The sequence below is a fragment of the Coregonus lavaretus genome, assembly GCF_964263955.1.
Source record: "Coregonus lavaretus genome assembly, chromosome: 15".
In the NCBI taxonomy this organism is placed as follows: Eukaryota; Metazoa; Chordata; class Actinopteri; order Salmoniformes; family Salmonidae; genus Coregonus; species Coregonus lavaretus.
Window position 1 is genome coordinate 8,445,709 of NC_140002.1, and position 13,131 is coordinate 8,458,839.

General features: G+C 43.7%; 1 protein-coding gene across 4 annotated transcripts in view; it reads left to right on the forward strand.

Annotated features, from left to right (window-relative positions):
• The window catches only part of LOC311142979 (disks large homolog 2), a gene marked incomplete at both ends in the record, with an annotated part of 224,674 nt that overhangs the window by 103,616 nt on the left and 107,927 nt on the right, over positions 1 to 13,131 (forward strand). The window contains one exon of one of the 4 annotated variants that reach the window (XM_084178763.1): positions 1,949 to 2,032. The exons of the other annotated variants lie outside the window; for them this stretch is intronic. Coding sequence (XP_084034889.1) covers positions 1,949 to 2,032 — 84 coding nt within the window. Of the gene's footprint in view, positions 1 to 1,948; positions 2,033 to 13,131 lie in introns of those variants that run through there. 4 annotated transcript variants of the gene reach the window in all.

A 13,131-nucleotide genomic window follows, 5' to 3' on the forward strand; every position in this document is an offset into this window, starting at 1 on the left:
TGTCATTGTATGCTGTAGCGTTAAGATTTCCCTTCACTGGAACTAAGGGGCCTAGCCCGAACCATGAAAACAGCCCCATACCATTATTCCTCCACCAAACTTTACAGTTAGCACTATGCATTGGGGCAGGTAGCGTTCTCCTGGCATCCGACAAACCCAGATTTGTCCGTTGGACTGCCAGATGGTTGGCATTGCACATGGTGATCTTAGGCTTGTGTGCGGCTGCTCGGCCATGGACAAACAGTTATTGTGCTGACGTTGCTTCCAGAGGCAGTTTGGAACTCGGTAGTGAGAGTTGCAACCAAGGACAGACTATTTTTACGCGCTAGCTCTTCAGCACTTGGCAGGTCCGTTCTGTGAGCTTGTGTGGCCTACCACTTCGCGGCTGAGCCGTTGTTGCTCCTAGACATTTCCACTTCACAATAACAGCACTTACAGTTGACTGGGGCAGCTGAGCTCTTCAGTAAGGACATTCTACTGCCAGTGTTTGTCTATGGAGATTGCATGGCTGTGTGCTGTCAGCAACGGGTGTGGCTGAAATAGCAGAATCCACTAATTTGAAGGGGTGTCCACATACTTTTGTATATATAGTGTATATTGTGGTAGGGAATTCCAAGAAGGAATTTTAGTGGTGGTCCTTGTTCGTAAAGTAGTACTTATTGAATCACTCTGGAATCAAATATGGTATAGAATAAAAAGAGCATAGAATGTGCAGAGAAAGGAAAATTAGAAAAATATAAATAAAATGAGGAGAGAAATGGAGTGTGGAGTATACCCCTATCATATTTCATATTATATGCATTTTGTTGTTTAGGGGACTGGTGCATGTTTACAAAAATAGCTTTTTTTGTCACAACCCAGCATGAGGTCTGGTGGTAGTACTTCTGAGGTAGTAAGTCATTGTGTTATTTTCTTTTTCACAAGAACGACAGGTACAGATGTAGGATCTTATTGTGATCACTCTTTTGTTGCTGAGAATTTTCCTGCTCAGCCAGAAATGCTATCTTGTAGTGTATTCAAGGTTTAAAAAGGCTTCTAAAGTTTGTATTTTCCACTTTAAAATGTCAAACTTGATTTGCCCTAATGAAAAAAAATCAACCCCTACAAAAATGTCCATTAATTATAATCCACATAAAAATTCGCATTTCCTGTTGCTGCAGGATTATTTTGCTGCTGTAGCAAACTGGCTCAAATTAAGATCCTACATCTGTAATACCCACGTTGCCGTGACTCATGGAAACAGACTCTGTGTGTTCCCCAGAGGGTCCTACTCACCATGACCCTGTGTGAGAGTGTGTGTATAAAACCTGCCAAGCTGGAAGGCACCATTGATTTAGCAGCAGCTTTCCCGTTCCACTCTCAACCCTGCTGCCCAAGGGGGAGGGGGAAGAGAGAGAGAGATGCATGCTGGCCCCGGATGATGTACGGCACTGGGCTGGGGGATAGCAGAACCTCCCCTGGGTGCTAGGGCTCCAGACAGGCAGTTTTCAGGGCTAGATGGATGCTAAGGATGCTAAGACATGTTCACTGTCCATCCCTTCTTTCTGTGATATGTAAATAGAGCTGCAGACACTGCCTCCCCCTTCTCTCTCTCTCTCTCTCTCTCTCTCTCTCTCTCTCTCTCTCTCTCTCTCTCTCTCTCTCTCTCTCTCTCTCTCTCTCTCTCTCTCTCTCTCTCTCTCTCTCTCTCTCCCATTCACTCACTCACTCACCGGGAGTGTGTGTGGGTGAGAGAGAGACCTTCTTCTGCTGTGCTGAGACGCAGAGAAAGAAAGAGAGAGAGAGGCTCTCTATGCTCAAGTCCCACTCCTGCTTTCTCTGTCATCATTCCTCCTGCTCTCTCTTGCCTGTGGAATATACTGACAAGGAATAGTCTCTCAGACACATGTGTGTCTAGAGCCTTTTAGGCTTGCAAACAAAACAAGTGCTTTATGTCTTTGCTGTGAGTATGTTTGCCTCGATTTTCTATGCCAAGAAGCTAGGGAGAAGACTTGTACAGAATGCGAGGAAAGCCAAAATGCCGAAAGAGACGGTAGGTGTGAGATGTTTTCTGATTTATTTCGGTCAACAAATACAGTGTCATGGTATAAGAGGACTACAAAGTGAAAGTGTCCATCTGGATGTAAGAAGCAGATTATGTTGTGCTCAGCTCTCTTGATTGTTTATAGTTTTGAAAGGCTCGGTTTTGTGGGCTGTGCAATGTCTTCCTTAAAAGCATCTGTTCTGCTTCATTTGAGAGAGAGCGTGAGAGAGACACAGAGAGGGAGAGAAAGAGAGAGAGAGAGAGTATGACAGAGAATGACAGAGAATGAAGTCTCATAAGATTTGATCATTATACTCTGAACTGTGGTACTCTGCTGTATCTTTCTCATTAACTGCGCAAGATCATCTTATCTGTCCTCCGGTTACATTTCTCCTCCGTCTCTTAAGTCCCTGACACAAGTTTGACAATGTGCCTGCTGCACTAGCAGATTTCATCCCGAAAGAGTCTTAAGATAAATCAGCATTGCTTCTGATTAGTCCAAGGGCAGTTGCTTACATTGCCTCATTTGTCACAATGTTCCTGTTTAACGGGCAGCCGGATTGCAAAGGGTGTTTTGGTCCTGTAAGGAGTCCTACTGAGATTAAAACAAGTCCTGCTGAGACTGAGGCTGTCCTAATATGGACACCGTGTATGTGCCATATGTCACCTGGGATAGTGTGTGGTTAATGTGACTTAAGCAAGGGAGAAAGTAAGCCTTCTATTTTGGAAGTATTTAATCTACTGTGTGCTTTTTACAGATTGCTGGAAGAGCCTTACATCACTAGAGTTTCCACCTGTTTATTTTTGCCATGAATAGAATAGACCCTAAGCTTTTTATAAACCAGAATGTTGAAACTTAAATAGAGTAAGTAAATGGTGAGTTTTTCAGCTGTTTTCAGTTGGTTTTCAGCTGGTTTTCAGCTGTTCAAAAGGTAGCTAGCAGCAGCATCAACAGGTTTCTGCTCTGGGGCTAAATCACTTGCTCCAAATCCGGTTATGCTGCAAACAGCCTCCTCCTGGTGCTTCAATCTAAGCAAGCTGTACAGTGAAAAAATAATAATTTTGTGCTCAATGGCTTATATTGCGACATGGATTTGTTCACTTAAACACCAAGACGCAAAGCGTTGCCTAGCAACAATAGAGCTGGTTTGCAAGGAGGCAGGGGTGGGGGTGGGGTGTATTGATCCAGAGAGGAGACAAGAGGGGTCAGGGACAAGGTAGTCTCGTGGGAAGACATCCTTCCAAATCACTTCTCATTGACTCGACTATTGGAAGTCTGGAGATTTTTAATATTGAATTTTGTGTTTGAATGGAAACTAACGCATTTCATTGGCCCTGAATAGAAACAACGTTGTTTCCCATCAGGAGAGGCATTTCCTTGTTTTTTATTTTTGTAAATATTTTTTACTTGTTTTGTCTGTACTTTTTTTCCTACCGTATCGGACAAGGAAAGTTTTAGTAGCAGTATATTTTGTGTCTTATATATATTTGTTGTCTTATGTTATTTAGCTAGTTGCTAGTCAGAGAGCAGTTGTTTTAGTGTGATATATTTTTTAATGGATTGATTACATTTTACATTTTAGTCATTTAGCAGACGCTCTTATCCAGAGCTTACTAACTAACTTACAGTTAAAAAGTTCTGCTCTACCAACTGAGCTACAGGGGACTGTTTACTAAGCAAGGCTCTTTCTTGATCACTATACTCACCAGCACCTTTCCAGTATGTTATGGGCTAAAGGACTTAATAATAATTTAATTTAAATTTGACTTGGCCATTACCTCACACTTGCCTACCATGAGAGAAAGGACATTGCATTACACAAGCCCTCTTACACACAGCCACAAAACATTGGCATTGGCTCGCAGCCACTCACTAACTCATGTGTGCGTGCGTGCGCACGTATGTGTGTGTGTGTGTGAAGCTGAGCGTGAATGAGCAACAGGGAGAGCAGAGAGGAGTCTGAGCCTCAGCACAGTTGGGAAGCAACTAATTGGTCCTCTGTGTCAGCTCTTCGACAGTACAGTCCCAGAGTTACTGTAGGGGGCGTAGAACTGGTTCAGCTGTGTGTTCAGGTAAACTGCTCTGTCTAAACAGGAATGAGTTCATCTGAATCACTGCTTACATGTTGACAGTTTGCAAGTCAGGTGTCTGTCCAATCAGCGGCCTCTCATAAATGATGGCGACTTGCAGGTTTAGCCTAATTCGGTATATGGCTTCGCCCGCATTAGGAAGAAAACGTGATGTTTCACAAATGCAGTGATTCCTTAGGCTATAACTTCTCAATGAGTAGTTCTCATGGGAAAATACAGAAATGTATGTCAATAAAAATTATTTGACTTCCAGGTCAGGCTTACTATTTTATAGAGGCCTATTGATGAAATTACAGAAATGTATGAATGAATGAAGATGTTGGCGAGGCTGCCATTTTAATTTTAATTTTTTTTTTAGCTTGAAGGGTACCTACCAGTGGAGGCTCCTCAGAGGAGGAAGGGGAGGACCATTCTCCTCAGCTACCGTCCTCCTCTGGGTACACTGACTTCAATACAAAACCTAGGAGGCTCATGGTTCTTCCGGAGGACGTCCTCCAACCTATCAGAGCTCTTGTAGCATGAACTGACATGTTGTCCACCCAATCAAAGGATCAGAGAATGAATCTAGTACTGAAAGCATAAGCTACAGCTAGCTAGCACTGCAGTGCATAAAATGTAGTGTGTAGTTGACTTAGAGAGAAAGACAATAGTTGGTTTCTTCAAAAATGAAGGAGAAGCGAGAGAGAGAGATTTCACTTAGCTAGCAAATGTAGCTGGCTAGTTTAGTTACTCAAACACCTGGCTCAAACAGAGGGATGCTATGTTAGCTAGCTGACTATGACTATCCAACGCAACACTGGAACTCTTCCAAGTCAAAATAAGCTTTTGGTTTGACTAATTTATTGCCACCGGGGCCCACCAGTGTAACTGCTAAACTGCTAACTGACTATACACTGTAAAGTTACTGCATGATTGTAGCGGGTTTACTAACGCATTAGTTCTATTAGCTATGTTGACTATGACGTTACTTTAGCTAATAGCTAGATGCAGGCAAGAGTGTGCAAGGCGGTATTGAATGTGTCGCTGTCTGTCCATGTGTCACTGTCTTTCACCTCAACATTTTCTCTCGACCTCTGTGCACCTACGCTGTAATCTTTCATTCATAGGCTAGATTGTAGCAACCTCATGAGTATCATGTAGTAGCCTAAACCTATCAATGTTACATTGAACTGGGTGAATGGAACATGAATGAAAGTCATCCAATATGCTGTAATAGAAATAACGCCATGCTCATGGATTTTTTTTTGCCCTCCCTCATCTTAAACGGCACTGACCGCCATTGGTACCTACAGTGCATTCGGAAAGTATTCAGACCCCTTCCCTTTTACCACATTTTGTTACGTTACAGCCTTATTCTAAAATGGATTAGATAAATTTTTTCTTCATCAATCTACACACAATATCCAATAATGACAAAGCAAAAACAGAAATACCTTATTTACGTAAGTATTCAGACTATGAGACTCGAAATTGAGCTCAGGTGCATCCTGTTTCCATTGATCATCCTTGATTGGAGTCCACCTGTGGTAAATTCAATTGATTGGACATTATTTGGAAAGGCACACACCTGTCTATATAAGGTCCCACAGTTGACAATGTATGTCAGAGCAAAAACCAAGCCATGAGGTTGAAGGAATTGTCCGTAGCGCTCCGAGACAGGATTGTGCCGAGGCACAGATCTGGGGAAGGGTACCAAAACACTTCTGCAGCATTGAAGGTCCCCAAGAACACAAGTGGCCTCCATCATTCTTAAATGGAAGAAGTTTGAAACCACCAAGAGTCTTCCTAGAGCTAGCCGCCGGCCAAACTGCGCAATCAGGGGAGAACCTTCCAGAAGGACAACAATCTCTGCAGCACTCCACCAATCAGGCCTTTATGGTAGAGTGTCGAGATGGAAGCCACTCCTCAGTAAAAGGCACATCACAGCCCACTTGGAGTTTGCCAAAAGGAACCTAAAGGACTCTCAGACCATGAGAAACAAGATTCTCTGGTCTGATGAAACCAAGATTGGACTCTTTGGCCTGAATGCCAAGCGTCACGTCTGGAAGAAACCAGGCACCGCTCATCACCTGGCCAATACCATCCCTACGGTGAAGTATGGGGGTGGCAGCATCATGCTGTGGGGATGTTTTTCAGCGGCAGGGACTGGGAGACTAGTCAGGACCGAGGGAAAGATGAACGGAGGAAAGTACAGAGAGATCCTTGATGAAAACCTGCTCCAGAGCGCTCAGACTGGGGCGAAGGTTCACCTTCCAACAGGACAACGACCCTAAGCACACAGCCAAGACAACGCAGGAGTGGCTTCGGGACAAGTCTCTGAATGTCCTTGAGTGGCCCAACCAGAGCCTGGACTTGAATCCGATCGAACATCTCTGGAGAGACGCTCCCCATCCAACCTAACAGAGCATGATTGGATCTGCAGAGAAGAATGGGAGGAACGCCCCATATACAGGTGTGCCAAGCTTGGAGCGTCATACCCAAGAAGACTCAAGGCAGTAATCGCTGCCAAAGGCGCTTTAACAAAGTACTGAGTAAAGAGTCTGAATACTTATGAAAATGTGATATTTCAGCTTTTAGTTTTTTTTCCCACAAACATTTATAAAAACCTGTTTTTACTTTGTCATTATGGGGTATTGTGTGTAGATTGATGAGGGGGAAAAAACTATTAAATGCATTTTAGAATAAGGCTGTAACGTAACAAAATGTGGAAAAAGTGAAGGGGTCTCAAAACTTTCCGAATGCACTGTACATAAGGACTTTATATTCATATCTCCATACTGCATTCATAATAAGCATTCTGTAAATGCTAATGTAAGCAACTGTAAAACATAACGAAAATATTAACTTGCAGTTGTCAACATAAGTTGATAAGCTTTGACAGTATGCTTATGAAATGCTTATGGACTGCAAATGGATGCATTATTTATGGGTTATGAATGTGTTATGAAGTCCTTATGTAAAGTGTTACCAACCTTTTTAGGTTTGACTCAAGGAAACTCATCAGTGAAAGTACTGATCAATCCATTGCTTAATTTCATTTACATATTAGATTTGGAATGTTGTTGTTATCTAAACAAATGTAACTTTTAAAGATTTTGAAAAGTAAATTAATCACAAGGCCAAAACAATGAATGCCCACCAAAGTAAACATCACAATATCATATATTTCTTCTTATCAGAGTCAAAGTCAGCCTACAGCCAATTCTCTAATATTCTACTTCGAATTGTGACCTGAAACACAATAACAAATCCAAGCAGCGATAAAATATAATTGAAAGAGGACTGCTTTTGTGATTAGATTACCAGAGCAGTCACTACTGCCAGATTTACTCATAGGAAATCCTACCAGAAATAGCCCATTTAATTGTCACACAAGTAAAATATGTATTTTCCACTTGAAGAAATACAGAGTTGTGTTTGCTAAGCAGCACTGACATGGAGTCTGTAAAAGGACTGTTCTTTCTGTACTATTCCTCTAGTGGCTACGTTTTGATGTAGTGAGAATCATTACCAACAAGCAAAGTCAGAGAGGAGAGACTCAAATACCTTGATTTACAGTTGATAGACAAAGTTTTCAGCTTTTTTTCACCCTTCTTTAAAGTTTCAGTGTTGTTCTCAAGTTTGATTAATAAGGTATTTTGGGAAAACACTCGCAGTAATGCAAAGCATGTTTCTCAGCTCCAGCCTGCCAGGTCACAAACCTTAGACTGCAATATTTGACATGTGTCCAATGGGGTTATACGTACAGTCGTTGTCACGATCGTTGGTTAGAGATGAGGACCAAGGCGCAGCGTTGAAGGTGAACATATCCTTTTATTACTGATCACACGATCAAAACAATAAACGATAACGTGACGTCTACAGTTTAACACAAACCGAAATGAACAAGAAACCACAAACACAAAGTGAAAGACAGACAGTTAAATATGGCTCCCAATCAGAGACACCCAGCTGACACTCGTTGCCTCTGATTGGGAGTCACTCAGCCCAACATAGAAAATCAAACATAGAATTACACACCCTGGCTCAACATAACATAGTCCCCAGAGCCAGGGCGTGACAGTACCCCCCCCCAAAGGCGCGGACTCCGGCCGCGCCAAACAACCACAACAGGGGAGGGACCGGGTGGGCACTCCGCCTCGGCGGCGGATCTGGCTCCGGACATGACCCAGGCACGGGTTGTGCTGGACTGACGACGCACACCCCTGGCTTGATGCGTGGAGGAGGAACGGGCCGGACCGGGCTGACGAAGCGCACCCCTGACTTGGTGCGGGGAGCAGGAATGAGCCGGACCGGGCTGACGACGCGCACCACTGACCCGGTGCGGGGAGCTTGGACGGGCCGGACCGGGCTGGCGACGCGCACCACAGACTTGGTGCGGAGAGCAGGAACGGGCCGGACAGGGCTGACGAAACGCACCATAGACTTGGTGCGGAGAGCAGGCACGGGCCGTGCCGGACTGACGACGCACACCACTGGCTTGGTGCGGGAAGCTTGGATGGACTGGACTGGGCTGGCGACGCGCACCACAGACTTGGTGCGGAGCGCAGGAACGGGCCGGGCTGGGCTGTCGACGCACACCGCAGGTTTGGTGCGGGGAGCAGGAATAGACCGGACCGTACTGGGGACACACACCACTGGCTCTACACCGGGATCTGGAACGGGCCGGACCGGACTGGCAACACACGCCAGTACCTCTCGCCGTGCCTCTACACCCTCCATCCCCTCTTCTACCAGTGGCCCCCGTAACCTGGCGGCCTCCTCTGCAACCCCGCTGGACCGCTCCATAGCGGCCTCCTGCTGCCCCGACGTCGTGAGCCCCCCCCTAAAAATTTTCTGGGGGTCTCTCCTCCCCGTGGGCCAGGCCTCCATCATTCTCGCCAGACTCTCACCCCACTGCTCCAAACTCCAACCTCTCTCCTCTTCTCTTGGCTTGGCCCAGTCGAGACTCCTACTCAACTGCTCCCAAGTCCTTCCTCTCTCTTCTTCATGCTGCTTGGTCCTGTTATGGTGGTTTCTTCTGTCACGATCGTTGGTTAGAGATGAGGACCAAGGCGCAGCGTTGAAGGTGAACATATCCTTTTATTACTGATCACACGATCAAAACAATAAACGATAACGTGACGTCTACAGTTTAACACAAACCGAAATGAACAAGAAACCACAAACACAAAGTGAAAGACAGACAGTTAAATATGGCTCCCAATCAGAGACACCCAGCTGACACTCGTTGCCTCTGATTGGGAGTCACTCAGCCCAACATAGAAAATCAAACATAGAATTACACACCCTGGCTCAACATAACATAGTCCCCAGAGCCAGGGCGTGACAGTCGTGACCTGGTGATTCGTCCACCAGAATGTCATCTGAGGTTGGTCGACTGTAACAAGCTGCTTGTAGAGCGGAACGTTGGGTTTTCTGCCGCCTACTTTTGCCTAAAGACCAAACCGTCGGGGTTAAATCTCAACTTAACCCTAGAGGTCCTTGCAGTCACTGTAGTCAATTTTGACTAGCTGCGGTCATCATTTTGACGAGGCATGTCCATAATTCATGGTTCCAAAATCAGACTTTTTTGCATCCACTTGGACATCATGTTGCTCCATTGTTATGGTGATAGTTCATGATGAAGATCCATCGATATCAGGTCACTCACCCCTGAACAATTGTTGGGAAACACATAACTTGTATATTGAAATTTATTGATGTGCCAAGCACAAACAGAAGTTTATGTCAGAAGTGCCCTTTGCCATGCAGAATATTATGTCAGAAGTGCTCCTTGCCATACAGAAGGTTGTGTCAGAAGTGCTCCTTGCCATACAGAAGGTTATGTCAGAAGTGCTCCTTGCCATACAGAAGGTTATGTCAGAAGTGCTCCTTGCCGTACAGAAGGTTATGTCAGAAGTGCCCCTTGCCATACAGGTTATGTCAGAAGTGCTCCTTGCCATACAGAAGGTTATGTCAGAAGTGCCCTTTGCCATACAGAAGGTTATGTCAGAAGTGCTCCTTGCCATACAGAAGGTTATGTCAGAAGTGCTCCTTGCCATACAGAAGGTTATGTCAGAAGTGCCCTTTGCCATACAGAAGGTTATGTCAGAAGTCCCCTTTGCCATACAGAAGGTTATGTCAGAAGTGCCCTTTGCCATACAGAAGGTTATGTCAGAAGTGCCCTTTGCCATAACCTCAATTTAAAAAATCAGAAATAATGTCCCCATCAAGAGTCAACTGCTGTTCCTAATTGTATTCGCCGTTGTTGAAGACCTTTTTACTGGACCTTAACATTATTCAAAAAACACAAATCCTCTGGTGACTATGAATTTATTGATTAACAAACGTCCAGACACATCTCAAGGATACTTATATTCATGGACAGTTGCTGTACTTACAGTTTTTCTGTCCAGGAGTCATTTCAACAAATATATTATTTTATTCCCTCAAACAAAGGCGTACCACATCATCTTGTCATCCCAAACATTTTCCCTGTGTTGTCGGGCTCGAAATCCATGAATTCTCAGACGAGACAATCGTAACGTCATTCTAATCTCACGGTGTTGAATGTCGCTTCCATTTGTTTCTAATTTCCTCCATCAGGTTTATCACATTGCGATGACTCTTAAAATTGGTTTCTGGAAAAGGATTTGATCAGTCAGACTTCTGCCAACAAAAACTTTGCAGATACAGTATTCATATTAGGACATGGCCCTCCTTTGTGATTTGCTGCTATGCCATGTGCAGTCATGAGGTTGCATCCCAAATGGCACCCTATTCCCTATATAGTGCACAACTTTTGACCAGAGCCCTATGTAACTTCTAAAGAGTTTGAAAAGTAAATTGAACATAAGACCAAAACAAAGTAATACAATATTATATATTTCTTCTTATCAGATTCAAAATAGGCGTACAGCCAATTCTCTAGCGGTCTTTGATATTCCACTTCGATTTGTGACCTGAAACACAAGAACAAATCCAAGCAGTGATGCGATAAAATCTAATTGAAAGAGGACTGTTTTTGTTATTAGATTACCAGAGCAGTCATTGCTCCCAGATTTACTCATACAAAATCATACCAGAAATAGCCCATTTAATTGTCACACTTTTGAATGATATAAAATATGTATTTTCCACTTGAAGAGTTGTGTTTGCTTAGCAGCACTGACATGGAGTCTGTAAAATAACAGTTCTCTCTGTACTATTTCTCTGGCTGTTTTATAGTTTCGTTAGTGGCTACTTAATTTTTCCATTGAATAATTTGAACATTGATGTAGTGAGAATCATTACCAACAAGCAAAGTCGGAGAGGAGAGACTCAAATACCTTGATTTACAGTTGATAGACTTAAGGTGTTCAGCTTTTTACTATGGTTTTCAGTGTTTTAGTTTAGTTTATTTTTCCGGTGGCAGAGTGTGGTCTTCTGCCGCCTACTTTCGCCTAAAGACCATTTTCCCTGTGTTGTCGGGCTCGAAATCCATGAATTCTCAGACGAGACAATCGTAACGTCATTCTAATCTCACGGTGTTGAATGTCACTTCCATTTGTCTTTCTCATTTCCTCCATTACGTTTATATAACCCTATGGGCCCTGATCAAAAGTAGTGCACTAAATTAGGAATAGGGTGCAATTTGGGACACAGCCTGAGTCAGCAGTGTAATGGAAGAGATCCTGCTATCTGTCACAAAGCCAAAGGTTTTTAGAAGTATTACAGCAGTGCATAGTGCAGGATTTTTATTCCAATATCCCTTCACAATTGATTTCCTTAATTGGATACGGGAAGGAAGAGACGGTTTCCATTCTAAACGTGAGGTTGTGCGTGAACATAATAAATGCCATTTAGCAGACACTTTTATCCAAAGTGACTTATAGTCATGCTTGCATAAATATATCTTATGGGTGGACCCAGCAGGAATCGAACCCACAATATTTGGAGTTGCAGACGCCATGCTCTACCAACTGAGCTACACATTACCTGCCGCTGATCTATTTTGAAACCCAGGTACTAAAGTTGATATCCTCTCTACTTACTTGTCGTGCATAGGAACTATACGTGGAAGCCTTTGATGTATTGTAGAGGCTCAGATAATTCTCCCAATTTAGGGTAAAGAATTAACTGTGCCAGCAAGGCCTTGATATTGACTTTTAGATCATCTATACCATCATTTACTGTGGCCGCTCAATAACACACCATGTTATAGAGTGCTTATGGAAGAATGTGAGTGACACATTATAATGCCACATCATAATAGATACAGGGTTTCATACATGTGACTTCTGGAGCTCAACATGTAATGACAGCTAATGACAAACTACATCCCATTCTTCAACATAAATCTATTAGCAAGATGGCAATGCGACCCAGTCATTGATGGAACATCAAGCTATGGTTATGTTTATGACTTTAGTAGGTATGATGACAGGTATTTTCTGATTGAACAGATGGAGAGAGAGGATGCCAGTGGGGAAGGATAGAGAGAGGTTGTGTCAATGCCTATGCCGACACGTAGACTAGTGTGCCGGAGGCTGCGGCATTACCACTAGACCACAACAGGTTTTATACTAAAGTGCCTCATCAGCAGTCCACAGAACCTGGAGAGAGAGGTGAAGGGTAGTTGAGGAGTGTCATGGGGAGGTGTACTGTGATTTTAGGCTCCTCTTGACAGCAACCCGGCATAAAATGACAAACTATTCCCGTGGGCCCTTATCTCTCCATTAGAGCGCGGCCTGTTTAGGATACATTTTGCCAGCTCAAAAAAAAGCCTTGGCGGCCTGGGCACCAAATCCATTAGCATACACTGGCATTATTAATTATTACCTGACAGGTACCAGCAAGGTGAGAGAGGCCAGAGAGCCAATATATTCAGGACCAAGGAAGGCTGCCAGCATACCAAAGAGAAAGAGCACTAAACTAGAGAAAAAGTATTAGATAGTACAGTATTTTAAATTCGAGACGCCAATCAATATTTAATGATGTCTCTGTTGACTTTTGACCTTTATGCCTGGGCATGGCACAGATGAGGATACTAGTAG